Raw genomic sequence first — 27,232 nt, 5'->3', positions numbered from 1 at the left:
TTTAGTGGGATTTAATGTAAACAACGCAGTAGCCTTGGCTTCTCCATGTGGCATTGGAGAAACTGCACCTACAGAGCAGTAAGGAGAAAGGAATGAGGGAAGGTGCCCACAGATGAGAATGGCTCTAACTTCTGAAGAAACACAACACTTAGTAATTGCTTGAACTAAGCACATTTCAAACGTCACTGCCTCTTGCACTGTCAGTGCATATTCATTTTGAGAAAAACAGAATGTGCTGGTGTTGCATTCTCTCTCCTCTTTTCATGAATCTGCTAACGTGTTCAGAAAAGGTCTGTTTTGAAAGCCCATATTAGAGGTGTATTAATTTTGAACTTGTCAAAATGAACATTTGCATTGGAAACAGTTCTACAAGTTTGTCTGCATCACAAATGAAATGAAAACCCTTGCTCTGGTCGTAAGCATGCTCTATTCTGAATAAACTTGGGTCAAATCCAGCTGAACTCAGGCACAGACTTACTGGGCTGTACTCTCCCCTATTCATAATCCTTCTGATTTTGTTCCTTGTGACTACAGTTATTTAAAGATGTTTGAAGAAATAACCTAAATGTGATGGGAACTAAACTTTTATTTTGGTTCTCTGCGTGTAGACAAATGCTGTATGTGTGGCAGGGCTGCAGACCCTGTGGATCCATGTGTCTAATCAAAGCAGACAAGAGTGTAATTCAGACTTTGCATATTTTGATGAAATATTCATGAATCCAGGAGGTAATAACCTGGGGTGAACATCACTTTGTATGGATCTGAATATAGTCTGTATCACTGTCAGCAACATGCAGGCAGCCCAGAAAATTCAGAAGAGGGCCTGTGCTTGTTGAGAAATGTCTTGGTGCTTTATCTCTAAGGACAATAATGGTTGCATTTGCCCAGATTCTCATTTAATTAAGACATATCCCAAATTGGGCTCATAAGTCCCTGTTTACCCCTTGTGGAAGCACATGGCTTCCCAGGGAGGTTGAGAATCAGCAGCTCCCACTGGAGTTGGTGTGAGTGGAGGGTGCCCAACCTCCTGAGACATGAGGCAGGTTCTTACTTGGCTACTTAATACAGACCTAGGTGCTGAACATTAAACACACCTTCCTTAGATGATGCTAGTCTCTAGCTTTGAATTGATTCCTCTGAAGATCTATAGGTTAGGAGTGGGAAGGAAAATCAGTAATGGAGCAAAAATGACTGTGATTTAGAGATCGGATTGCATACAGCTAGAGCCATGCATCAGGATAATGAGATTCAGTCTTGTTTGGTTACAAGCACTGGAGACAGAAGCAGAAAATGAGATCCACCAAGCCAGCTCTCAGGAAATGAGAAACAATAGAGTGAGGAAATCAAATTTTGAACTGCATGGATATATTTATCAAGCTTTCCTTAGAATTTTTGCAGAGCTTTTTGGTGTTCTCTGTGCAGCTTCTTTTCTGTAATTTTTCGGTCAGTCGACATATGGCTGGAGGATTAGATCGCTGTAAAGCACTGTTATTTGTGACCTATTTGTTAATGCGAGGCTGGGGTCAGCGAGAAGAGACAAATGTACTTGTCATTGTTTGGTGCGTTTCAAGTGCTGTTCCTGTTGTCACTCACACTGTGGCCAGACATTTGGAACAAACTCATTAGCTAATTAGTGGTGTGCTCAGCCCCACGTGGCGGTAGTTGCTGTGTGGGCGATATTCACATTACGGCTGTGGAACAGGCCCTCCTGTGGCTTCCTGGCTGCCGCTCTTCGCTAGGTTAGTTGGGAGGGCAGCTGTGGCCGGGCAGAGACGGGGAGACTGTGCCTGCCTTGTCTTTGCTGGGAGAATCTCTTGCATATCAGGGATCATGCTGCAGCACTGCTTGTCCTCTTCCTGCTCCTTGCCATGCAACGGCCCCATCTGCTTTTTCACATGCTACCCCTGGAGCAGCTACTGGGGAGGTGCCATGGCTATCAGCTTCTGATGCCGAATTCATATTGCAAATAATGGCCTTGAACTCTGGCTCTGCCAACACAGCTGAAATGATGTGGGCTGGGAATGATTTGATAGAGTGGCTTGGGTCAACATCCAAGGCGTGGTAGAGCCTGCTCGAAAGAGGGATGGGGCAGTGCTGAGATGGAAAGTTTTCTACCCTAGCTCCTGGGTTTAAAATCGCAGGACAAATAGCAGTGACCTCCCATTGTTAATACGAAACAAAGGCCGTAGATCCACTGCCATGAGGCCCCTCTCACTGTGGATGTCCTCAGGGGAACACCAGAAGGGATGGTCCCTTTGCAGCCTGGTGCAGCTGAATCAATCTGGTACCTGGCCAGTGTAGCAGGAACTCTGTGATTTAAGGCATTAACATGGGTGTAATAAAAGTGTAATTTTACTTGGCTGGCTTGTTTTGCTTGTGTTAAGTGGCTTGATCTGGTTGATAGAAAAATGTGGTTTTGTTGATACAGGCGTGCCAGATGTAGGAGCTCTTTGCTGGGTTTGTTGATTTGTACACTTATGCTGTAGACGGAGACACCTGGGATGGGGCTGGGAACAGAGAGGAAGCTGTCTCCTGCTTTGGTGAGTTGTCTGCCCAGAACTGGAAGGAAGGCAGGCAGGAGAGAAGGCAGCAGGAACAATCTTGTTCTTCCTATTTTATTTTAACCAAGAGCTTTCTTCTCATTCTTCAGAGCTGTCAGCACCTAATCATTAGGATTAATGAACGTGCACAGAAACATTAGGTTTCCATCATTGCCGTTTTCCTCTAAAGAAGAGGGAAGTATTCTTTCAGCCCTTGCTGATAGCATCAGATGCGTGCCAATGCTTTATTTTTTCACCCAGAATTTAATTCTGCTTAGCTCTCCCAGCTCCAGGTTAACAGCTAAGCCAGCATCGCAGCTAGCTGCAAAAGACTTGGCTTCCCAGCTACCAGATGGTATTCAAAGCATTTGAACTTGCAGCATTTCTAAACGAGTTCCTTTAATGCAGTTTACTCTGTATTTCACTGCAGTCCCCCTTCTGTATTTAAATCTCGATTTCGTGGCAATTTTGTTACTGGCTCTGTGGGAGAAAGGGCTGGGCTGTAAGTTTGCAGTGCTCAGCCTGACCTTCCTTTCACTTGAAAAGCAATACCTTATAAACTGGATTTCGGTCCGAGTTTCCTTTGTTTTGTTATGCTTTAGATTCCTCGGGAATTTGGGTTTTAAATGACCAGTAGCACTACCCAGAGCCAGCTGTAATATGAGCAGGGTCCTGCAAGCCAGCTTTTCCCCTGACCTGCACCAACCCTGACCGTCTCCCGAACAGCACTGTCCCGTTTCCTCGAATTGTCTTGTGGCTTTACGATGGGAACAAATATATTCAGGGAGAACTACAATGAGACCACTAACCTCTTCCAACCTGCTATCCTGGACACGGGTTTAGTCATTATCCCGAGGGGAAGGACGTGGGCTCCAACCCACCCAGACTGCCTGGCGGCTCCCGCTCGGTTCGTGCCCCCACATCTCCACTGAGCACGGGTGACCAGAAAACTCCCTCCCACCATCCCAAAGCGTCCCCTCATCCATAAATGCCGTTATTTCGCATTGATGGCTTTGGCGGGAGCAGGGAAAAGGCGCAGTAAGGGGGCTGCGTGGCGCAATGGGAGCCGCGTCAGGGCCTGGCAACCCCGCCTGTGACCCTGATTTTTTGAGGGGATATCCCTTCTCCCGCCTGGAAAGGGGTTTCTCCTTGGAGATGTGAGCGAGGAGGGGGCTTTCCCAAGGCCTCGCCGGGTATTTTCCCTCCACCGGACGCGGCCTGCGACCCTGCCTTACGCCTTGCAGGCAGCGGGCCCGGCTGTGAGGAGGAGCCCCGGCGGCGGTGGGTGAGGAGGGAGGGGACCGCGCGTCGGGCCCCCTGGGCGGGCGGTGGCGGCGGAGCGCGGCCCGGGCTGAGGCGGCCGCGTCCCGCCCTTCGCCGGGGCCGCGCCTCGGGGCCGCGCACGGCCGCCGGTTCCGCCTCCTCCGCCGCCATCCCCCCCCCCCCCCCCCGCCCCGGCCGCCGCCATGTTGGATGGTGCGTGTGGGTGTCAAATCCAGGCAGAGGCGGCGGCGGCCGGGTACCGGGACACCCCGCTCCGCGCCTCCCGCGGCCCTTTCCCCGCTCCTTCCCCACGCAACGCCAGGTCAGTCCGGGAGCCGCCGGGGTGCGTGGGTGCGAGACGGGAGACGGACGGCGGCGAGAGAGCCTTCCCCCCCCCCCCACCCCCCGCCGCCTTTCCCCCTCAGCAGCGGGGTGCGGGAAGGGCCCCCCCGGCGCTCCGGGCCTCCTGTGGGGAAGGAGCGGGGGTGGTGGCGGCGGCTGATGGGCCCCGGGGCGGGGGGCGCCGGAGGGGAGACGGACAGACGGCGGGGCAGCCCTGAGGGGGGGTCGGGGTGGCCCTTTGTTGTCTCCGCTGGGTGGGCAGCAACAGTTACTGCCCATCATGGCAGCCCGGCGGCGGGGCCGCGGGAGCAGGGAGCGCGCCGCCGGGACCCGCCGTGCTGCCGGGAGGAGGGAAGGAGCGCGGACTGTGGGGACACACACACACACACACACACACGACAGACGATCGCCCCGGTCTTTTCGCCTCTCGGGGTGCGGGCTCCGTCCCGCTCAGGGCCGGCGGAAGGGTTTTCCCCGCCGGTCTCAGGCCGAAAGTTTGGGCCTGGCTTCCCGGGCCGGGCGATGGGGCCGGGCGCGTCCCCGGGAGCCGCCGGGGCTGGGGGGGGGGGGGGGGGGGCTGGCGGCGGCGTGTCCCGGCGGGGGGGGCGGTTGGTTCCGGTGTCCGTCACCTCGCCTCTGCCTTATTAACCTTAATTGTGCTGCTGTAGGATCTCTTTTATTTTTTAATTTGTTTGTTGGCTTTTTTTTTTTTTTTTTTTTTTTTTTTCAGTCGGTCTGGAAGATGTGTAGTAGTGTTTTTTTTTTTTTTTTTTTTAAAGGGTTTATTTTAAAATATATATCTCAGTCTTTATGCAGCACCTTTGATGCTACAGATTGGTCTTGGGTAGTCAGTGTGCTGCATTATAAGAATTACTGTTGTGAAGTATATTGAAACAAGAATTATCACAGGATAGCCACAATGGAAGTTTCCTATTTTAAAGCCCTAAGGCATATTGATAACTTTTAGTCTCAGTTTTAATTGGCCAAGGGGTATGTAATGCTTCCCTGCTCCCTCTTTTTAAGCATGGTATCATCACCGATCTGAAAAGCTAAGTTATATTTAAAATTTACATGAATTGGACACGTTTCTTTTTCCTAATCTGCTAAGAAAATATCCTGGTTTACATACATATACATACATTTTCAACAGGAGGTCTAAAATACTTGTTGGGATTGTTAAGGTGTGTTGCGGATGTTAGGGACTGTAGAAGCTGACTTTACGAGCACAAAATGCAAATCAGGCCACAAGATTAAGTTTTATTATTCTCTCCACTGAAATACATGTTTTATGGTAATATGGAACTCTTGCATAATTCCAGTGTGTTGCTGTGTTGTGTGAGGCAAGGTCATAGAAAATTGGATTGTTAGGGTGTAAAGTATGGGATGTTAGAATGATTTTTTGATTAAAAGTATAAATATATTGTAATGATATCTTTAGCAAAATACAGCCTATTTAGGAAGTACTTCTAAATATGTTTGCCTTGGCACATTCTTGGATCCATTATTTTTGAACAAACTCATATATAATGCTTTATTGTGAAGAATCAAAACTTTTGATAAATTTTCTTTTATAAACCCAAAGTAATGGTGAACTAGCTAGATATAATTTCAGAGATAATCTTCCATATATTAACTGTTTAACTGTGTTATCAAAAATTATCAAGTACAAATTAACCATGAGTATGCATTCCTGAAGACGAATTCCGATAAGGCTGAATTGGCTGCAAGTTACACTTCAGGAAGTTTGATTTAGGGGTGCTGATTGTAACTTCCTTGATGCCATAAAGTAACTGTGACATCATCCCAGTGTGATGACGGTTCTCCTACAGAGTAGCTTGACTTTTACACGTGCTGACAAATTAAAATTACTATCTGCTTGTAAGAAAAAGAAAAATATAATGAGGTACTAACAGGATGGACCTCCCTCTTTAGAAAAAATAACTGACCAGTTCCCTAGGTAGGAGCTAAGGAATGTTGGATAATATTTGGGCAAGAGAAGTCCTATCTGCGAGTTACCTGGTGGTCCTGTCCTCACAGGAGAAGAGGTATCTGAGAGCTGGCTGTCAGGTAGCCTGGATGGTAATGTTCGTGTTGTTTTTCATGTCCATTATTCCTACAGTCATTTTTAATGAATAGTTGACACACATCTGATGTCCAGTGCAAGGAGTGCTGTATAATGCAATGAGCATAAATGAATTCAGCTTGTACTGACCGCATCATTATTTACATAACTGGTTAATCATGCTAATTTTGATCCAGCTGTCAGCCATTTGATTGCTTTAAAACTTGGAGCTTTTAAGAAGCCTCAAATCTTGGATCGCTGCTATGAAATGCCAAAGGCCTAATTTGTTACTTCATAAAAATGCTGATAGTCTTTCTTGATGCAGAAATTGGTGTTTTGGTTTTGTGTGTGTTTGGTTTTTTAGAGAGAAATCATTAAATGATAATATGTTTTAGGAGAAACACATTACAGAGTAGTTAGGATATTCATGATCTTGCTTTTCTTAGGTCTTGTACATAGGATGGGGAAATGGCTATTGGTTTTGCCTGGTCTAGAAGGATATAAGTTATTCTAAAATCTTTATTTAATGACTGGTACTCAGGAAACAACTTTCCAGTCTTCCAGTGCCATATTTGTAGAGAGCTAAATTGTCTCTTGGGATCTTGCTAATAGAAAGTGAAGGGTGTCTGGTTTGTATGAATGTCTGTAATGTTCTTTTTCTACTTTGCCTTGCTCTGATCTGTGCAGGGAAAGTATCGAAACGTACTAGTATCCTGCTGTCTTAAGTGCTTCAAAGAACAGCTTTTTTTTTTTTTTTTTTTTTTTTTTTCTGTGCATTTCAGTAGCCTGGCTGCTCATTAAGAAGGCATGAGACACCATGGAGGAGAACAACATGTATGCTGTCCTCTAGAATAAAACCTACTAGGTCTAATTGTAGGTCCGCTAGCATTGGTACACTTAAGCTTGGTTACATACTGGTTATGTGCTGAATAGTAAGACCATAAAATGTCCCAGAATTAATCAGTTGAGGTGGCTGTTACAGGATTGCTTTCCTGTTCTGTGGGGAAAAAAAACCCGAGAATGTTTATATGTCAGAATAAGTGAATTCAGAGCCCGTAAGCTTCAGGATGAATGTAGAACTAGGTGGTTGAGCCTCTCAGTGAGTGGTGTGGGAGGTAGAAAGCTACTGAAAAGCTGATATTGCTGCTTCATCATTTTGCAAATAACAGTTTTGGTTTTCAAATTTGGGCTTTGGTTGATTTTATGACAATGCTCCAAACTATTGATAAAAGGTAAAATAGTTGGATCAAGCAGTTCTAAAGTGTGTATTATAGGTAACTAGAGGTTGTAGGCAGTTCTTAAGGAGAGGCTCGCTTAGATTACTGAGATTCAGTTCCTTCAAACTGTAGTACATAAGTTCAGAGTTACCACAAGAAGTTAAATGCATGTAAAAATCTAATTTTTAAGTTTGTATGAATGATTATACTAATTAGAAAATTTGTATAAAAATATTTTGTGTTTTCTAGTTGCAATGTCACTGGCAGCTGGAGATGTGTACCAGAATTTGGTTTGTAATTCACTATTATGCATTTTTATATGGTAATGTTACTTTGAATCACTATGCTTAGTGAAATGCTTTTCTTCTGTGTAGATAATTTTTAGCTCAATTTTTTTTGGTGTTGTTATAAAAATGGAATTTAAAAATTGATCTCGGAACCATTTCCCTGTACTGCGTTAATTGTTAATAGTGTGTATATCTGTTTTCATGTCACCCAGGGCTGTTAACATAAATGCCTCTAACTTGTGCCTTGAGCTTATGTTCAAGGTCAGACTTGGTCTGTTCGCACTGCCTGTGCCTTGGCTTGCATGCCGACTTGAAAAAGCCAGCTCTTTCCAGGTGGAAAACACGGGGATGGGGCAGAGGAGAGAGCTCAGGTGCGAGCAGGTCCCCACTGGCAGCGGGAGTGCAGCTGGCTCTACCAGCGTGGCTGGGTAAAACCAGTCCCAGCCCAGGACTGGCTACATCTCTGTGTTGGAGGCCCCCCTTATCTAAGTTTTATGGTGGAGGTGGCTGGGTAAAGTTTTAAAGAATCTCAAACACAGTATGTTTTGTTGTCCTGATGCATACAATTTATTTTCAAGTAATAATTCTCCTTCCACAGCCAGGCCGCTCAGGGAGCTCTACTCTGAAAGTAATGAGTTAGAATTGTTGCAGGAGACCTCTGCAGTTTTCTTCCACATCGTTGACTGCTCCTGTCTTTCCTCCAAGTGTTGTTTTATTAATGTTGTCTACAGTTGCTGAGTCTTCTGTCATGTAACTGTATAATAAATACTCAATGTACAAGGCATGAGACATAGAATAGTTCGGGAGGGTGACCCTGGCAGGAGTACACTTGCATGCAGTCTGCTTCTGTAGGCATGGTACAAACCCGTCTTTTGTCTTGTAGACTGCTCTCTATCTCCTCCTACTTTCTTGCCCTCATAATTACCTTGTACTTTGCACATGTATACATCTGTTTTAGCGCTTATTTGAATAGCAGTCCTGGTTCCTCTCTCTGGTCGGGTCACATACGTGTTTCCTATGGCATGGATTTGATCACCTTTAGATCTGATGTTTTGTGGATGATGTTTTTCAACGGAAATTTCTGTTCTTATCCCTTACAGTAAAATATTAATCTGTGGACCACTTGCTCTTTTATGCTTATAATGCAACACTCAATGAACAATATTTTTGCAAATTAAGTATTTTTTCTTTCTTTGAAGTTCAGAGCTGTGTATTAGTTTAAAAACATTCCAGAGACCTTACCTAGAGATGTTTTATGTCCATCATTCAAGATAGAAATCAAGACTTGTTTGCCTTGTTTGTTTTTCAGTGTAACAGTAGTTATGGCCAGTTTTTGGGTCTGCTGTTCTAGAAGTGATTGCTTAAAGATTTGATGGTGGAGTCTGGGGGTCATGGCTAAAATGCCACATCTGTTTCTCTAGAGAAATTCAACAGCCAGGCATTGATTTAATCTCCCTGCAGTATAACCTTATCGAGACTTTCCTGCTGTTCTGAAGATGTCACTTACATAACACAATGTCTTCTAAAATCAACCTGGTAGCTTTCATTATTTAAAAGCAGAAACCCAAGCAGGGTGAGCTCTGTATTTCTTGTTTGTTGGGTCTGTTCTTTTTGGTTGAGTTTCGCTACCAAGAAATGCTACAGTGTATGTTGTACTCATGGTACTTAAAAATGTCAGCATGGGCGACAAAGGTGCTAATGATGTCAGGGATGTTCTTTTAAATTTTTTTCTTTACTCGCTTTGAAATCATATTAGTTTCTAGACTTATCAGTTTTGTAGTTTCTGAACCTTTACAAGGGCAATGGTCTTTTCATAGCTTTGCTAGAACAAAGACATTTTAAGAATCTTAATAGAGATTCATATAATCTTATTACAACTGCTCCTGACTGTTTAAATCACTTCCTTGCACTTAAATAACAATCTGTCACCAGCTATTTCTTGATTGCAGTTTTTGTCAGATGCAGTTTATCCCCCTCTGTGTTTTTGTTATAATTTTTTTTTCCTTCTGATTGCGCAACCCTTAGGTTGGCAAGCAATTTCTTTCTCTAACAGTTCTTCTGACTTCATTGGGACTAATTGCATGAGTAATTGCTCACTGGTGTAAGGATTGTACAGTTCACAAATAAGACATTTTGTAGGTTTGTAGGACCTCATGAACAAGCCCCACTAAAATAACTGATATATACAGTTCTAATATTCCTTAGGGAAAGGCAAAACAAAGTATTTTTAAAGGTAACTTCCTCCCCTGAGACCCAGGCATGACAGATTCCCTCAAACATGTTTCTTTGTAGGTAGGAAATCTGTTCTCAAGTTGTGCATTGCTAACTGGGTGAACAGGTCCCAGGCAGCATTTTAGTTTTGTCATTCTCCTGAATTTTATTTATTTTTTTTTTCTAGTAGTGAGGATTTCTTCAGCCAAATCTGTTGACCCAATTGCTGCTGCAGCTGCCTTTCTGCTACCTTTCAGCTCTGAACAGGGATGAAGCTTGTGACACCAGCAGTAAGGCATAGATGTTTGACCTAACCCTATAAAATCAGCTGAAATTTAAGGTCATTAGTTGATTCTTCAGTTCTAAATAGAACTATTTTAACATGCCTGCCTGTTCTATGATGGATGGTCAAACAGAATGTACTCTGTCTCAGGGTATATGTAAAGGAAAGCACTTCAATTATTATATGAAAACCAGAACCTTAATGTTTTTAATTATTCACTTAATCAGTGAAACACCCTACCATTTTGTGACATTGCTGGAATGTGACTAGTAATGTCTGTTCAGAGAGAGATCTGTATCATGCGTTACCAGCAGTATTCAGATCCAGGGAAGACCTGGTGAATCTTTAAAATGCCCTTGCCCAGGTATTTCATCATTTGGAAGAAACCTTCTTCTATAATGACCATTTGAAAGCATACGACTCACATCTGTTCTGTTACCTAATGAAATATTTGCCTTCTGAGCCTATACTGGTTTATTGCATGGTTTTATGATTGCTTCTTGTAATACTATGCTTCTTGCAGTGATTTTTTTTTTTTTTTAAGGGTTTGGAATGCTTATTACTGATGAGAAGTGTTACTGTTTTTTTGCTGCTGTTGTTGAGCAGAGTTCATTAAGTTAAACTTTGTCTACCAGTTTAGGAGAGTGTTTCTCAGAAAGTAAAGATAATGCCTGTGTTGGAATTTTTTTACATAAATAGCCTAGGTGACACCAAGTACTTTTCTTAGAAGTATGCAAATGCAGATCAGAAATGAGTATTTAATATTGTAGTTGTATTTTTTGAGAATCTCTACAACTTTTGTATGTATATTTTTAAAGTAGAGATTTCTACATTCTACTCAGATGAACAGGAAGAATGTTATTGCACAGGACTATAATTATGCAGCCAGTGTTTTTATACTTTTTCAGCAAAGCAGCTGCCTTCTGACTATTTTAAAAAATTGGTACCCGGGTGGCTCCTCTGAAAGCTATTTGTGTTTATATGTATACTGGTTTTCTTGGGAAGATTTAATAAGGAAGTAAAATATAGGAATGTTTATAATTGGTTCTACTTGGCTTTCAGAATTCTTCAGTTTTAGAGAAGCTGAAATATAAAAGCTTGTGTGACGGCAAAATCACTTTTAAAATGGTTTATTGCAGAGAAGCACTGAGGTAGATCATCAAAGGATGTGAGGGTTGTTTTAGTCTGCAAAACTGCTTAAGTGTTGCATTTAAAATTTACAAATCGCTGACCCCTTTGTGAAACACTGAGACAGACTGAAATGTCTGGCTTTTTTTTACGTTTGACTACCTAGTGAATAATCTCCTTTTGCCTAGCCTGCTGGTTTAAGCACACTGAATAGTATAATTGACATTTTGGTGTCTATCTGCCAACAAATAGTGTCTGCATATATTTAATTTCACAATGATACAAACATAGGATGTCTCTAAGAGTATTTACATCATCTTTGAAAGACAGAACATGCTGTATAACTGAAGGTGTGTAACACCGGGGAGTGCTCTGCGTGATGGGTGCTCTGCTTGTGTTCCAGACTGCTGAAATGCTGAAGAGGGGAAGAACAGCAGGACTGTTTTGTAGGTTGTCTTCATTATACTCTTTTTAATATACTTTATGAGGGGTTTTCTGTTCTGCAGTTTATGGTCCAGATCAAGCAGAGTATGTAAGCACATACTTCACTTGGAACATGTGAGGGATCTGTTGGTCTGGGACTGGTCATTGACTTACAGTGGATGTCAAGCACAGCACATTGTTTTTTAGTAGTTAGCTTTCCAGGTGTAAATGCAAGAAACATGCTTGAGTATCCTGAATGAAGAAATATTTTTGTTATGTACATGTCGGCACAAAATTGTGTCTGGATGCCTTGGGACGGAGCCAGATGCTTAATATTTTTATTGTGGTCAGCTTGGATAGGGTATATAATACTATAGTGCCTTTTCCTATCCCTGGAAATGCTGATTTTTATTTTTTTCTTAGGAAGGGATTTCTTTTCCTGACTCAGATGAAAAATAAACTTTAAAGGAGGAGGAAAGTCAGTGTTTGGTGTTTTTTTTATGTTTGGGTTTGTGTTTTTTTTAGTTTATGCTTTATAGAAGGGCCTGAAATACCCCATCAAAACTTTGTCTCTCGTTTCACAGATTCAAAGCTTAGAAATTGAGCAGTGGAAGGTGGTGGGTAGGGGTATTGAGGTAGAAAGAGTAAGAGAAGGGGAGAAAGGTGCTGGTGTGAGTTGCCTTGGTATTCGCACCACGTGCTCACAGTGGAACTTTTGCTAGGTGGCAGAACTGGTACAGTCCATCTATGTGTGTGTCTGTGTAGATGCATGTATATATAAACTGGAGCTTTAGATGACCCAATTTATGATGATAATGCTGTTGTTACAGACAAAGCTTTACCATTAAAAACATATGAAGTGCCTATCAAATGTGTGAGACAGATGTGTGTTTAAATGCCACGAGGCATGTGCTTCCACAAGCTCAACTAGCCTTTTGTCCAAGCTCCTATTTTAACTATTTTAATAAAATGTGGTGACTTGTGCATTTTCTCCTTTCATGGGAAACCAGAATAAAAGAGAATGAAGCCCCGCCTGCTGTTTACATGCTAAATAGATGAAAATAAGAGCCCCCTCCCTCCTGGTTGTATCTTCTCTCCTCATGTGTTTCTACGTTGTTTTGATTAAAGCGGTTCTATTGCCAACTCCCAGCCCAGAGGGCAGGTGAGGGGAAAAAAATCCCTGATTACAGCTCAGTGATTAACATATCTTTTGAGCTTGTAATGTCATCGTTTCACAGAAAACAAAGTTCCAGCAGCTTCACAGAGTATAGGGTTGTCAGAAAGGCAAACATCAAAGTGGAAAGAAAAGAGGAGTTTATTTAAAATATAGTAGAGAGACTTAAAACATTCATGCTAACCTATGAGAGCTATTAAAAATTAAAAAAAGCCTTTGAAGCTAAGCATTAAAGATTTAATAGTATTAATTGAATTAAGCCGTGGGAGTTAAGGATATGTAGACACATGTGTAAGTGTATGTATTCTAAGACATTATCTATATTAAGGAAGCTAAGGTATTGAGAGTTGAATTAATTGTACTTGTCTTATAAAGGCTACCTTAACAAAAACCTTTTTATTCTTGGACTTAATTAGAGTAGATACCATTATAACTGAAAGTGTAAACAAAAGTGCAGTGTATTTACTATCATTTTAAAACTGCAGTGAAGCAGAGAAGACCAGATTTGGCATACCTGAACAAGGCAAAACAAGCACAGCAGTTTTTAATCTATACGTTAAGGATAATTTTGTTTCTTTATATTATTAAGTCTGTTTGTGTTTTTTTTTTTTTTTTTTTTTTTTTTAAGAATAAATACCTTTTCCTTTTGCTGTTATGAGAACAATAACTTAATACTATTGTACTCCATTATATGGTTTCTTCCCTCCCCTCTTACCCAACAATACTCTGCCTGTAGTCTCAGCTACAGATGTGGTTTTTTTTTGGTAATTACACTTTCACGTTCATAATGTATTTTCTCTAAAGACTTGACTGATTTTTATAGTATTTAGCTATACTTATGTTTAGAACTTTGCACTGTTAGGAAGACTTCTTGCTGGAGGAAGAAGATGGTCCTTCCATAGCTTTGTAAATAGATAACAAAGAAAAAATTAGAGTCAAGTCTGTGGCACTGTAACAGTTGTTGAGGGAACAATGTGTGGGTGTGGTTTGTTTTTTTTTTTTTTCCTTTGCAAATTGAAAACTCAATTTAAGATTTAACATATTTGACCTGGACGTTAATAAGTGGGGAAAAGCCAGGTCCTTGTGTTGTTTGCAGAAAAATGAGCAATGAAAGCTTATTGGAAATGTGCAGGTGGCTTGGCTAAGGAGGATGATTTCCAGAGGGGAGCAACATCAGACATTGATTGGCATGCAAATACTGGTGTGTAGAGAGACTACCAACCTCAACAAGAGGGATAACAAAATTGAGGGTGATCTTAATACATGCATTTCTCCTCCTTCAGGAAGATGGTTGCTGACAGTGCAAGGCGGGTTTTTTGAGCTCTCTTGCTGCAAATGTAGTTACTAAATGATTCAGCATGATACCATACCCACGCATTTTAGCAATATTGATGAATTCATTACCCTTCTGTTAGCTGATGGATGTTAATGGGCTAGAATTTCTTCTGTGCATTTGGACTAGATGGAATGCTCTTGAAAAAAGATTAGAAAATGGAGTGGGTGAGGTTTTAAGTCACTTTCTTGTTCTGTTTATAAATCTAAAGAGAGAGAGAATCTTTTTAATGACTTGCATTAAAACAGTGGTTAAAAGAATAATCAACAGTGCAGGGATACCAGGCAGCTATGGGAGGTACAGATAGTAGTAGTACTACACAAGGGATTTACTTGCCTCTTTTTCCTTTTTTTTTTTTTTTTTTTTTTTTGCACATGTCCCAAGGTATAATCAGCTGCTTCAGAAATATCAGAATCTTGCGTCTTGCGTTTTGCATTACACATGGTAGGTATTGTCCTCTAAATATGGACTCCTCATGGTGTATATGGAGCCCCGAGGACATGTACAGAGTTGCTGGTTGCAGAGTATCAAAGCTGAGAGGGTATAACATGTTCTCTGCAAGAGCTGACTGGAAGAAAATGACCTTTAATAATGGAACAGGCACAGATGCTTTTGAGTAACAAGTCTTTGTCATCCTCTTTGAGAAGAGCAAGCTAACCTCCCACTCAAATAATTTTCCGTCTAAATATCCAGAATAGATAAAAGAGTAGGTAGAATATTACTGCTGAAAGATAGATTTGGAAAGCTTGAGGAATTGTTACGAAGACAGATGAAAATTTCTGTATATCTTCATGGGAGAATGTGGCATTCACTGGGCATCTTCAAGCCAGATTTTTTTCCTCGTTCCACAAAAATCAACAAAATAAAGCAAAATAATAACAAATCTTTGCATTTGTGAAAGGAAATGATTCTTATTAGTGCCTGAATGAAGGAATTGGAAAGTTTTAAGTAGCATAATAAGGAAAAATTATTTTATCAAATGTGCTGATTTTTTTTTTTTTTGGTCTTTTAGTGATTCACTTCCATCAGAGATGAACTTAAGAATATAGCTCAAAATTAGGAACTGGGGCAGCGCAGAAGTAGACCAAAGTGACTAGCAGTATTTTTGAGTGCTTTTTCATGGTAAGCATAACCCAGTCTAAATCCAGGCTGCTGATGTCAGGGTGGTTGTGCAGCCAGAGGAGGGGGCACATACTTTCTGCCCCGGCAGAGCTCCTTTGGATGGAATTGCTTTTCCTGCCAAGGTGGTGAGGCTAGGTATGTTAGACAGCTCTGTTAGGAAGAGGGAGAAGAAGTAGGATTGTTTGGAAAAGATTTTGGAAACTCTGTGGCGTGCTCACCATGAAAAGATACGGAGGGATAAGAGGAAAAGCTGAACAGCAAGCATTGCGGGACAGATAGCTAAAATCAGTGTGTGAAAAGGGTGGGGCCAAGATTTTAAGATGTTAAGTCAATTTTGAATGAGTATAGGACCAAATTTCCTTCTTTTCTGTGTCTGTCTTCACCATGAACTAAAATGAATGCATTGCTGTTACTAGCAGCTAGGTGGTAAAAGGCAATTTCCCAGAAAACTCACTGCAGTTCTTGCCTTGTTACCTGCTGAAAGCAAGCTCCAAATCTAAACCATCATCTTTAACTTTACCACCAATTTGAGCTTTCAAGGTGCAGCTTTACACTTGTAACTGTAGATTGCTGTTGAAATGAATGTTACTATCCTTATTTGTGGTATACTTTAAAGTAATTAGAGTGACTTTGGGATTAATTGGTTTGGTGACCTGATCTGTCAGAAACCCCAGCTATCCACCTCCCCCTCGCCTCCCCTGGTTTGTCAGATCAGCTCACTGAACCGATTCTATCTGGAGATCTGGTGTGTGATGGCAAAGCAGGTAGGAGCAGGGTGCTGCCTTCAGTAGCAGCCCTCAGCCAGCTGAGAATAAAGTGTAATGTGAAGCCACATCCTCAGTTCCTCTCTGAGCCTGACTGCTGAACAGTAAAGCCTAGTGTAAAACCCTGGGTTTTGGCCAAAATGTTCCTCCAGCGGGGTGCATAGAGGATTTTAGGATATATGTTTCCTGCTTTACAGTTTTATGGCAATTTAATTAGTCATGAGCACACAACTGCAAGTAGCTTAATTTCTGAGGGTTAAAGTAACCTGATGTTAGTAGTTACCAGTTAGGACAGTTGAATTAAGACCATGTGCTGACTTTTCAAGATGAGCGTGCAAGTGTGGTGGCTGTGAGGGATGGCACTTGGAAGTTTTATGTCCTGAATGGGCATTGATGGATGTAGGCAGGATATTCAATTAATCTCCATTTTCTTTAAAGGCTTGTAGCTTGTGCTAGCAGCTAGTACACTTATCAGTAAACTGAAGAAAATAGTAGTGTTTTGGATGTATGGACGGATATGGCTTTGCAGATCTTGTGATGTTCCTCGAACAATCCTTTTAATCAGAATTTCATGTTGCAAAGTAAAAATATTAATTAGTCTCTTCGCTTCTACCAGTAGTAACATGGGCAGTAAAACTGTTTTTTTTCCCCTAATCTTTGCCATGATGAGCATTTGCCTTTGGCCTACTGAATTTATTAATGTGGTTTCATGTCTGTGGTGTGTAGGTGGTTAGGAGAAACTGCACATGGTCACGTCTGCTTCATAATAAAGTGCAAACTGAATTTAGTTAATGAAATCATTGGGTAATTGTAAGTAGCAGGTACCTTCCCAAAATATCAAGTCTGATGCATGAACACAGATACATATGACTATAGTATTTCTTGTCACCTTTTAATTTTAAAAATTGCAATTGTATAAGAAAACACTGTGGCTTAAGAATACAGCTAACATTTTGTGGGTTTGTAAGCTTTTAAGGCTGAATTATTTGTAGTACCTCCTGTGTTCAAGCTGATCTATCAGGGCCCCGAGCTGTTGGGAGAGGAGATACAATGGCTTCCCTTTGGCAGGTACCTGTCACCCAGTAAACAGGCTAAGTGACAAGGCTGGACTTTTCTAATTAGTGATAGATTCTAAGACACATCTTCTGGCAGGAACATCAGATACCTACCTCCCTTCCAAAATGAAAATATGGAAGGAGAGAAATGACTCCTACCATCTTTAATTTAGTTGAACTCAAATATACCTGGTAGACCGAATTTATTTCAAATTGTTACTTTTTTGTTAAGGCATGCATTGGGTGATTATTTTTTTTTCCTACTCTATTTGTGAGCATAAAAGACAAAATGCTTTAATTCAAGTAGGTAATCCCCAGAGAAGAAATTCCTTTTGAGAGTTTGGGTAGGTATTTTCACTGCCATGTTGGATTAATTTGCATTTAGAATTTCTGGTTCAGTGCATAATGGCTTGACCTTATGCTGTTTTGTAATTCTGCAATATTCTGTTATTCATTACACACCCAGTACTTGCTGTATTACTAGTGAAAAATAAACATCTGCTGTGTAAAATGCAGGTAGTACTGTTGATGACACTTGACCCAGCCATAGAAGGAGGAATGTGTTATTTTTAAAGAGATGTTGTCAAAGCTTGTAATCCTAAAATTAGATCTCCAGTGTAGGTCGGATTTGGATCGTTTGGATCTGTGTGGCTCGCTCAGAGGCTGTCCCATTTTGCAGCACTTCAGAGCATATTTGCAGCTGCTTCCCACACTGTCAGTAATTCCAGCTGCATTAGGGGCTGCAAAGTCAGGTGTAACTGCGAATGTCAAAGCACCAGCAACTCTGGCTTGGTAGGTCCCGAAGTGGCCAGGTAGTGTTGCCCTGTTCTCAGCTGTGGGATGAAAGTCAGATTTCTGCTCCTTGCCCCCCCTCCCCTTCTGTAGGCTTTGTGAGTAATGAGATAAGATCTCCATTGAGCTTGAGTACTGCCCTGGTAATTTAAGTAGACAGTAGTAAGAAAAGGTGTTACAGAGAAAACTTAAACAAATTTGTGTCTGTAAATCTGTTTTATGGCTAAATTGGCCATACAGGCTGGAGTTAGTTTGGCCTCTGTGAGTCTCAGGCATGGCTCTCAAATCAGTGTAGAATCTAACCTTGGGATTCATGAATATGCATAAATTTGAAGGAGAATTATCTTTCAGCATTAACTCTTTAAATAAAGAAATAATTTGGCCACCTGCTGTCTGTGAAAGCTGACCTTGTTCTCTCATTTGTAAAAGAGAGTGGAAAGCTTCCAAAACTTTTAATTTTGAACCATTTCCTCTTCTCAGAAATTACACTGAAGAAGACAAGCATTTAAGCTGTGAAAAATGGAAATTAAACCTTTCTTCTGGGTTTAACCCTGTTATTCAAACCATTTGCCAATCTGTATTTGTAACTCATTTCCTAAATAATTTTGAAGGTTGAGGAAGGGCATTGATGGTAATTTCAGTGTCTTCACTTTACTGTTTTGCTCACATGAATTGCTGTTTTCTCTGCTGTGCAATAGCAAGAGAGAGCTAATAAGTGTGCTACTTGTTGGCTTTTATGTATAGTGCCAAGCTTCTTCACTTCTCTTAGTACTCTTTTCCAAGTGACCATGATGTACAGTTGCCCCTTTTCCTGTTTGGTTTTGGGAACAATGTTTGTATTGCACTAGGATATCATACCATCCACAGTATGATGATGTCCTCTGGTCATCCAGTTGTTCTGTAAGAATTATTTATAAATAGGGGGGAAAAAAAATGTGAAAGGGAATAAACTACGTCTGAAAATTTCTCTAGCAGTCTGGATCCAGTATAAGAAAAATATAATTTTTTCCAGATTATCATATTCCTGAATTTTAAATAAAGGCTTGTGCTCATTTTTTTTTTTTTTTCCCCAAAGATTTCTGGTTCCTGTTTATGGAAAATGAGACTGTGTAAAAGCACAGTGGTTTTGGATTTGTACACACAACGAGCTACCACAAGAAAACTAGGATGTGAATTTGCAGTTTCAGACAATGGGAATCCTTTTTCTTTGCCATAAATAGAAGCTGATTTAGTGTTATGATTGGGGTTGTGTTGGAGTGTGTGCTTTTTGCTCTGTCTGTGCAGGTGTGGTGTCTGTGTCTGTCTGGGGGAACTTCTTCCTTAGTCAGCATCTGGCAGCGCTTTCCTCTTAGCCTGATTCTTTGCAGACTGGCTCTCCAGGCCCTGGGTTCTCTGATTTATCCCAGAATACAGGTCCCTGAGGATCGCCTGCCTCTCTCATTCCACCCTGATAGCAAGGAGAGCAGATCTCCAGCTATTTGTGTGTATTCACAGCTTAGAGTAAGGCACACGCTTTGGCTTTGTAACATACTGGAGCTTCTCATAGCAGCTGCTTCAGCACGTCTTGGGTAGGAGAGGCTCTTGGTGGCTCTTTAAGGCTTTATATTTCACTTGCATTCCTTTGAAATTACAGTGGGGTGCAAATATCCCAGATGGTACTGTTTGGATCGCTTGATACTGAGGATGTGCTTTCATAATACAGAGCTGCTTAGGAGCATGGCTGGCCTGCGGTAGCCCACCTGTGCCCCCACTGTTGCAGTGTTTTGGTCTCTTGGTTGCCACATAACTGTTGACAACTGTCCTGTGAACTGAGTAAGGGAACCTGCTTGAGCTGTTTGAGTGTATTTTCTAGTGACGACCGTAAAAGTCCCTTTCTGTAATGGCAGCATGAGTTTTTGGATGAAAACCTGTAGTTATCTTTCTCTGTATTTCATGAAAGGGGGGGAGATATTTTTATGTAGATTAAGATATCTGTAGGGACAGCCTCAAAATCACAGAATGACTGGATTAATAACTTTTCAAAAATCCACTTTTTATGCATGTTACAGTAAATGCCTGATCTAACTTACATATGTTGTTTATAATACTGTTAATTAAAGTCTTATGCAAATTTCTGGTGAATTTTTAATGTTAATTCTCACACTTTTTATGGCCCACGTGGTATTAAAGGCTTTTTATATATTTCTGGTGCATAGTTAACTGGACTATGTACACATTTACCTTCAGTCTTTATACAAATAGCATTTTATCAGTGCAGACAAATCCTGGTTTGAGTTTTACATTCCAGAGATCTGAATGGATTCTGCTGAAAGCCTGTATATAGGTGGATTTGTGTGGCTGTTTCTTTGAACTAAGTTTATTAAGGACTTAGTGGCTTGGCTCCATTTCTGTGTTAATTTTTTCTTTGCAAATTAAAGATAGTTTCCTCATGTAGAGTTCATTTACTGAATGTAATCTCTTGTGAGAGAGAGCTCTTGATTCAGTCAAGAATTCCTCCCGTCTGCACATTGTATCTAGAAAAGCAACGTGTGAATTCATTTGGGTTGTTTGTGTAATTAAACTATCGGAATAGGAAAAAGGAAATGAGGCTTTGCCCTCCAGGTTATCCTTGATAGCACAGGTAAGCTTCACCTTCTTGTCTACAGAATTGTATGTTTCCTTTTCTATCTACTTAAAGATGACAAACTACTTATAAAACAGAGAAGATGGCTTGTAGGGCCAAGGAAGAGAAAATGAGGAAGGCTCACCTAAACTGAACAAGACTAACAACTGCCTCTTCCTCTCTCTCTTGAACCTTTTAAAGAAAGCTGTTCAAGCTCATAGCCTTTTTCCTGTTGTTAGCATGGAATAGCAGCTTTAATCAACTAGTCTTACTTTCTGCTTTCTTTGCAACTGTGCTGTTAAAAATGAAAACTCAGATTTTTGCTGAAGTTGCAAGTGCATTGTAGTTCCTTGTGGTTTGTTGTGAGAAGTTCATTCACTGAGGTCTCTGGAAAAAAAAAATCTAAACTTTCTATGTAAGTATTTGATCATGTGTTAGAAATGGTTTCTCACTTTTATGCAGTAGAGATATTTGGCTTTTTGATCTCTTTAATCATGAGATAGGCTGTTAAAGTGCTCCAAGACCTGTAGTAATCAAGTCAAATGCTGCTTCTGTGTGGTGTGGAAGCACAGAGTTTGTAAAGCAGATACCGAAAGGCATATAGAGTTCTCAGTGAGGATTACTGCTACTGTTACCTCGAATATCGGTATGGCTAGATCACATAGCGGAATAAAAAGTCCATCATCTTTCTACTCCAGTTATCCTTTGCATTTTAATAGAGTAAAATGAAGTTTAGAATAAATTGTCTTCAGTGGGTTAAAACTGGAATAGGATTAGAAAACATGTCTTTCCATCAAGAAAAGGGAAAATAGATGTTAATGTGATTCTTATGAAATGCCTTTGTTTACCTCTGTATCTTTGATTCATGAAAAGAATCATGCCAGCATTAATGGATTGATGGTTTTCAAGGCTATTACAGAATAACAAGTGAGATCTTTAATTTTCTGGAAGAGTGAAAAATGCTCATTTCACTTAATCCAATGTGTTTTCTTCTTGAAATATTTTCTCTATGTTTGTTTTTCCAAAGCACTACTCTCTGTATCTCTTACTCTCTGCTAGTATCTTTCTTCAGAAGCTTCACCCTAGCAAAGCTTCCAGTTCAGGGCTGCCAAAAATTGGGCCTCCTGCACACGTATGTACTCCAAGCTCACTTGCTTTTGGGGTCTAGCTTTGTTGGTAATTCAACCAATAAATCCTGAATGTAAATCTAAGCGTTTCCCAAATACAGGGTTTTTTCCAAACCATTTCTGCACTTGGTGAGGCTATAATTTTTATTCTGCTTCTTGCCCATGCTTCACAGCAAAACCACAAATATTTTTCCTTCATTTAGCTGCAGCCTGTATGGAGAGCACAGCAGGGCTTTGGGTCCTGCCCTTGTTCATTTGGTTTCTTCTCTGAAACCAGGTGCATGAGTTCATAGTGCATGTGGCGTAGTTGGACAGTAATGAAGGCTCTTCACTTTCTAGTGCTGTATTTCGGAGTTTGACAGCTTTGTGCCATACTTAATCATCAGGACCTTCAAAAAGTGAGGCCAGAATTGGATTGTTTTTACTTTTCTCACAGTCTGTCTTGCAGCAGAGTTTGTGATGGTGTCCCTGTGCAGCGTGGTCACCTCACTGATTCAACATCAAACAAGTGCTAAAAACAAATTTTCTATGAGGTCTTAAGTTAATTAGTTTTACTGTGCTGTTGTGCAATTGCTAGATTTGATGCAAGAGAGAGAAAGGGGAAGCAGTTGGAGAGTTGGGAGGCCACTGAGTTTGGTGCTGGCTAACAATTAGCTTGGGATGGCATGTGGAATTGCACCCTGATTGTCCCTGTGCCTGCTTATGTTGTGATCATGATTAATTCTTCAGGTATTTATTTCATTGGCCAAAGTTGGTGTTGTTTAGGACTGGTAGGTGTTCCCATGTACTGTAAAATTTACCTTTCCAAATATCTGTGGTGGTATTAAAGTGATTTTTTTCAAGAGCTTGTGAAGTTGTAGCAAGTAATAAAACTTCTCTTTCTTTTTTTTTGGTTGGGGAGGTACACATAGGTGAGGCATTTCCTTGTATAGTGTACTTGACTTTTAAAAATATTTGGTAAGACCTCTCATCCCTGGCCTTTAAAGAAACGAAGCTCTTGTAAGACAGAATGTTTTTCATAGATATACAGTAGGTTAAAAGACACGAAAACGGGGTTGGGAGTAAACGGTTGGTTCTCACAGTGAAGGGTTATTCCCAGCGAAGTGTCCTGCCAAAGATCAGTGCTCTTGCAATTATTCCCTTTTCCAAATCATTTCTAAATAGTAAGGTGGCCAAATTGAACCAAATTAGTCAAATTTGAAATGAATCTTGAATTGAAAGGAAGGGAGAAAGTTTGAGATCTGCTGAGTGATAAAATGGCAGATGAAATAGCCTCAATGCAGTTGCATAGGGAGAAGAAATGACCCTGGTTTCATGTGCGTGAGTAGAGTCACAACTGCCAAGAGACTTTTAGAAAGTATTTGATAAAGAATCGGAAATCTTAAGCAGTAAATGACTATGTTGTGATATTAACTTTTGTTACTGTCAAATCTGAAATGCAGAGTGCTTGTAACTGAGTATATCTCAAGAAATGCTAGTGTAATAGATGCATGGAAGGACATCAGGAATGATCAGAGATACGGAGCAGCTTCTAAATAGAGGGCTTGAATTTCAGGAGATCCTCAGTTCAGGGGGAGATGGCCAGTGTCTGTAAAATAGTGAGTGACATACCGAAGCTGAAGATGACTTATTATTTCTTTAAAAAGCATGACCCCCTGTCTATGGCTTGGGGAATAAATGTCAGAGTTTAAAATAAGCTGAAGTACTTGCTCATGTAGCGCTGTCACTGCACTTGCTGAGGGTGAAACAGGAAGTACAGGTGGCTTCAAAAAAGTTCGTAGAGCCTCCACCACAGGTTGCATCTAGGATGCCTAAGCTGCTGATAATATAAGGCAAGGGAATATATATGTTCTGTTCTTGTACTCTTTATGTGAGGATTTGTGTCTGAGGGTGTTGGACTTGGTGGACTTTCTATCCGACTGATTTAGAAGGTTCTGTAGCTCTCATGTTTTTGATTTTTCATGTTACTGCTTTTCTGGTTGGGTGACAAGCTCAGTCCTTATGGGGCGGTTTGCATTCTTCCAATCCAGGATCCATATTATCGATATAGTTTTGTTCATGATTAGGCTGGCACTTGTATCCTCTGTGGGCTCCAGTTTTACTAGCTAAAGAAGTTATTCCCTGCAGCCTGCTCTTAGTTCTTTGTGACCATCTTTCTACCAGATGATACCACCTCCTTGGATAATTTGTTTCAGCTTTGCCTGTGAACTTGCCTTAATCCATTATTGACAAAAAAAATGGTTTAGGTTAAATAAGGTGTGTGTGTGTGTATGGTGGTGGGTTTTTTGTTTAGGCTTGTTTTGGTTTTTTTTTTAGTTGTTCCCTCACTTTTTGAGAATATTGCATTAGAGAGTGATCACAAGGGCAGGTGAGCCAACAGATTTGGACAATATTAACTTCTGGAGTGGAGCAGCAATCATGTGAGCACCTGGGAATGTTTATATAGGATCAGCCTTTTAAAATTCTGGGTTTATAATGTACAAACCTGTAAATTTCCCAGAAGAAGGTGCTCCTTTTTATTTCTGCTGCTACTAGCCATCTGACAACAGATTGACATTCTTCTATAGCTGGTTTTAAATCTTGGGGGCAACACCAGGATGATGCTGTTTATCTGAAATTTAGTGTTGATTTCATTTAATTTTCTATGATGTCATAGTAGTTTTTTATTCTGCCAAACCTTAATGTAACAAGATAAAATACAGTAACTTATTAGACCTGTTCTGTCTTAGTTTAACTTGCCCAGAATGGTTTGATAGGAAGGGGTATATGCCTTTATGCAAAGAAAGTCATTATAGAGCTGCATGTTGTCCAAATTGACACTTAATTCTGCTTTCTTTCTAAAGGACACCATAGTAATTTGAAGAATGATAACAATGTTAGGCTTGAAATCTGTGCTTGACTTCTCTCCAGTGTCTTTTTTGTAAGTGATGCTGTCACTTCTTCAGAGTGTTTGGAGAAACATTATTAGAGGACATCTTGAATGTGCAATCTCTATTAATGTGGCAAGTTCAGTTACAGAATCAGTGCTTAGTGTTCATGCAACTGGTGAATATCAAAGACCATTTGGTGTTAATGTAATAGAAAAATCTGCCAGTTCACTCAAGTAATGTATTCTAAAGCTTAATAGGCCTCTGTTTACTTGAAACAGTGACCTTAAATAAATAACTGAAACAGCTTTCCAGCTCTAGAGCTTGTCCTTGGACTTTCTTGCCAGTCATTTTGGTTTTACAATTCCATTTTCATATTATTAAAAATTGTTCTGCACTGTGTGAAAGACACACAGAACAGAGATTGTGGATCTGATGAGTCTTGTCAAATGCATAAAGTAAGTGCATTTGGAAAAAAAAAATTCCCCTCTAATCTGCTTACCGTTAAAGGTCACCTTGAGTTGGAGTGCATCGTTCTGGTGCTCAGTTCTCTTCCCGAGGCCTCAGCTGAACGCAGAGAGCACAGTTCAAGATCTCTGCTCAGAAACTGTGCGTGCTTGGTTAATTTTTAGGAAGTTTGCTTGTCCTCTCAGTATGCCAATTCCTACAGCACTGGTATCAGACTGCAGTTGTGAACTGTTAGAGGGAAGCTAATGGCTGCTAAGCATGGAATTTCTAATGTAGTTTCATCTCAGCTTTGCAAGCTAGCATTGTAATTTCTGTAATTAAAAATTCTAGGTAGGTTTTACCTTGCTGGAAACTAAATCCTTAAGTTGTTTCTGGTTTGCTTTTAAATTTTTGCGTTTGCATCAGCATGGATATCTTCTTGGTTTTGCCTTGTTCCGCAGTTCAGGTTTTTAATCTTCAGTGTTTAGTACTACTTGTGAAAAGAGCAAGTTGGCTTCAAGGTCAGATGTCCTGAAGAAATTCAGGGAGAAAATTCATCGGTTAACTCTAGAAAAATTTCTCAAAAGTGTATGTAGATTACTTTCCATGCAGGAATAATTAAAGACACAACTAACGTCCTTTGTTTTCTTTCCTTACTCAGGTCATGATTTTCATTTTCTCGTGTCATTCTCTTGAAGAGAGGAAATGATTGTAGTGGAACATATTACAAATAAGCCACTGATACGGAGCCTTCGCAGTTCAGAAACGTTCATAGAAGAGCAAATATAGCCCTTTTTTGTTTGTGTTCTGGGATCTGTCTTGTTAAAAAGGGAAATAAAAATGACGACTTCGTCTATTAGACGGCAGATGAAGAACATTGTGAACAATTATTCAGAGGCCGAAATAAAAGTTCGAGAAGCGACCTCAAATGACCCCTGGGGTCCCTCCAGTTCATTAATGACTGAAATAGCAGATCTGACTTACAATGTTGTGGCCTTCTCTGAAATTATGAGCATGATCTGGAAACGACTGAATGACCATGGCAAGAACTGGCGACACGTATACAAGGCCCTCACTCTGTTAGATTACCTGATTAAAACTGGTTCAGAGAGAGTGGCGCAGCAGTGTAAAGAGAATATTTTTGCTATCCAGACATTGAAAGATTTTCAGTATATTGATCGAGATGGTAAAGACCAGGGCATCAATGTGAGGGAGAAATCCAAGCAGCTAGTGTCTCTTCTGAAGGATGATGAGCGACTCAAGACAGAGAGGGCCCAAGCCCTGAAGACCAAAGAACGCATGGCTCAGGTGGCCACTGGAGTGGGTAGCAATCAGATCACCTTCGGCCGAGGCTCCAGTCAGCCAAACCTATCCACCAGCTACTCGGAGCAAGAATATGGAAAGTCTGGAGGATCCCCAGCATCTTACCATGGCTGTGAGTACAAGCAAACACACATAAAAGAAGTTTCTCATCTTTTGAGAGATTTTGTGTTCTGATTTGCTGTTAGACATGAGAGTAAATGGTGCCTGCTAGGAGGATTAATACTCAGATACTCAGACTGCAAAGGGTTTTTTGCAATGGCTGAGTTTTTGTAGGTCTGCTGTGAGGCACTAATGTCTCTTCAAATGACTGGTTAAATGCTTGTTTTGGAGAGGATGTGTGTATTGACGTAAATCAGTTTAAAAAGCAGTTGTTTACTGTTGATTCCCAAAGGTAGCATTGTCAAGCTGCTTTTGTGAACATGTTCCAGTGTTTGATGTGATAGGCCCCTAGTCTCAGTAGGGAGATTGTGAATGTTGGTTTTATTTTGTTTCTAGTTTTAAAAGGAGTGCTTGAAAATTTGTTCTGTTGAGTTCTTTTTGTTAAGTATAATTCAAGAAAAAATTAGGAATACAAAGTATTTCCTGCATAATTTTGCTACTTTCTTTATGTTGCTGCTATTTTACTTTGGGAAGAGTATTGGTATTTAATTTCCTTTATTGCTTGCTCAGCAATTCTTAGAGTAGTAATGCTTTGAATATGTCTATGTTTAAATATTTATACTATCAACTTTTGGTATGCAAGTATTGGTACTAAATACTGTATTTCATTCTTTAAAAAAATAATACAGTGATGTGGGAAGAATGGATTCTTTATACCACTGCTTTGGGGAACTCCCTGTCATGTTAGGAAGAGGCCTGATTTGGCACTAA

General features: G+C 40.7%; 1 protein-coding gene across 2 annotated transcripts in view; it reads left to right on the top strand.

Annotated features, from left to right (window-relative positions):
* The first annotated feature begins 3,971 nt into the window (after positions 1 to 3,971).
* EPN2 (epsin 2) overlaps positions 3,972 to 27,232 on the top strand; it is a 47,263-nt gene continuing 24,002 nt past the window's right edge. For both annotated transcript variants that reach the window (XM_042798521.1, XM_042798520.1), the window contains exons 1-2: positions 3,972 to 4,125; positions 25,701 to 26,474. In XM_042798521.1, the coding sequence (XP_042654455.1) occupies positions 25,880 to 26,474 (595 nt within the window). In that variant the 5' untranslated portion in view covers positions 3,972 to 4,125; positions 25,701 to 25,879. The remainder of the gene's footprint in view (positions 4,126 to 25,700; positions 26,475 to 27,232) is intronic.

This window comes from Tyto alba, unplaced genomic scaffold, assembly GCF_018691265.1.
Source record: "Tyto alba isolate M040663 unplaced genomic scaffold, T.alba_DEE_v4.0 Super-Scaffold_28, whole genome shotgun sequence".
NCBI classification, from domain to species: Eukaryota; Metazoa; Chordata; class Aves; order Strigiformes; family Tytonidae; genus Tyto; species Tyto alba.
Note: the sequence above shows the minus strand (reverse complement) of the source record. Positions and strands in the feature narration are given on the sequence as shown.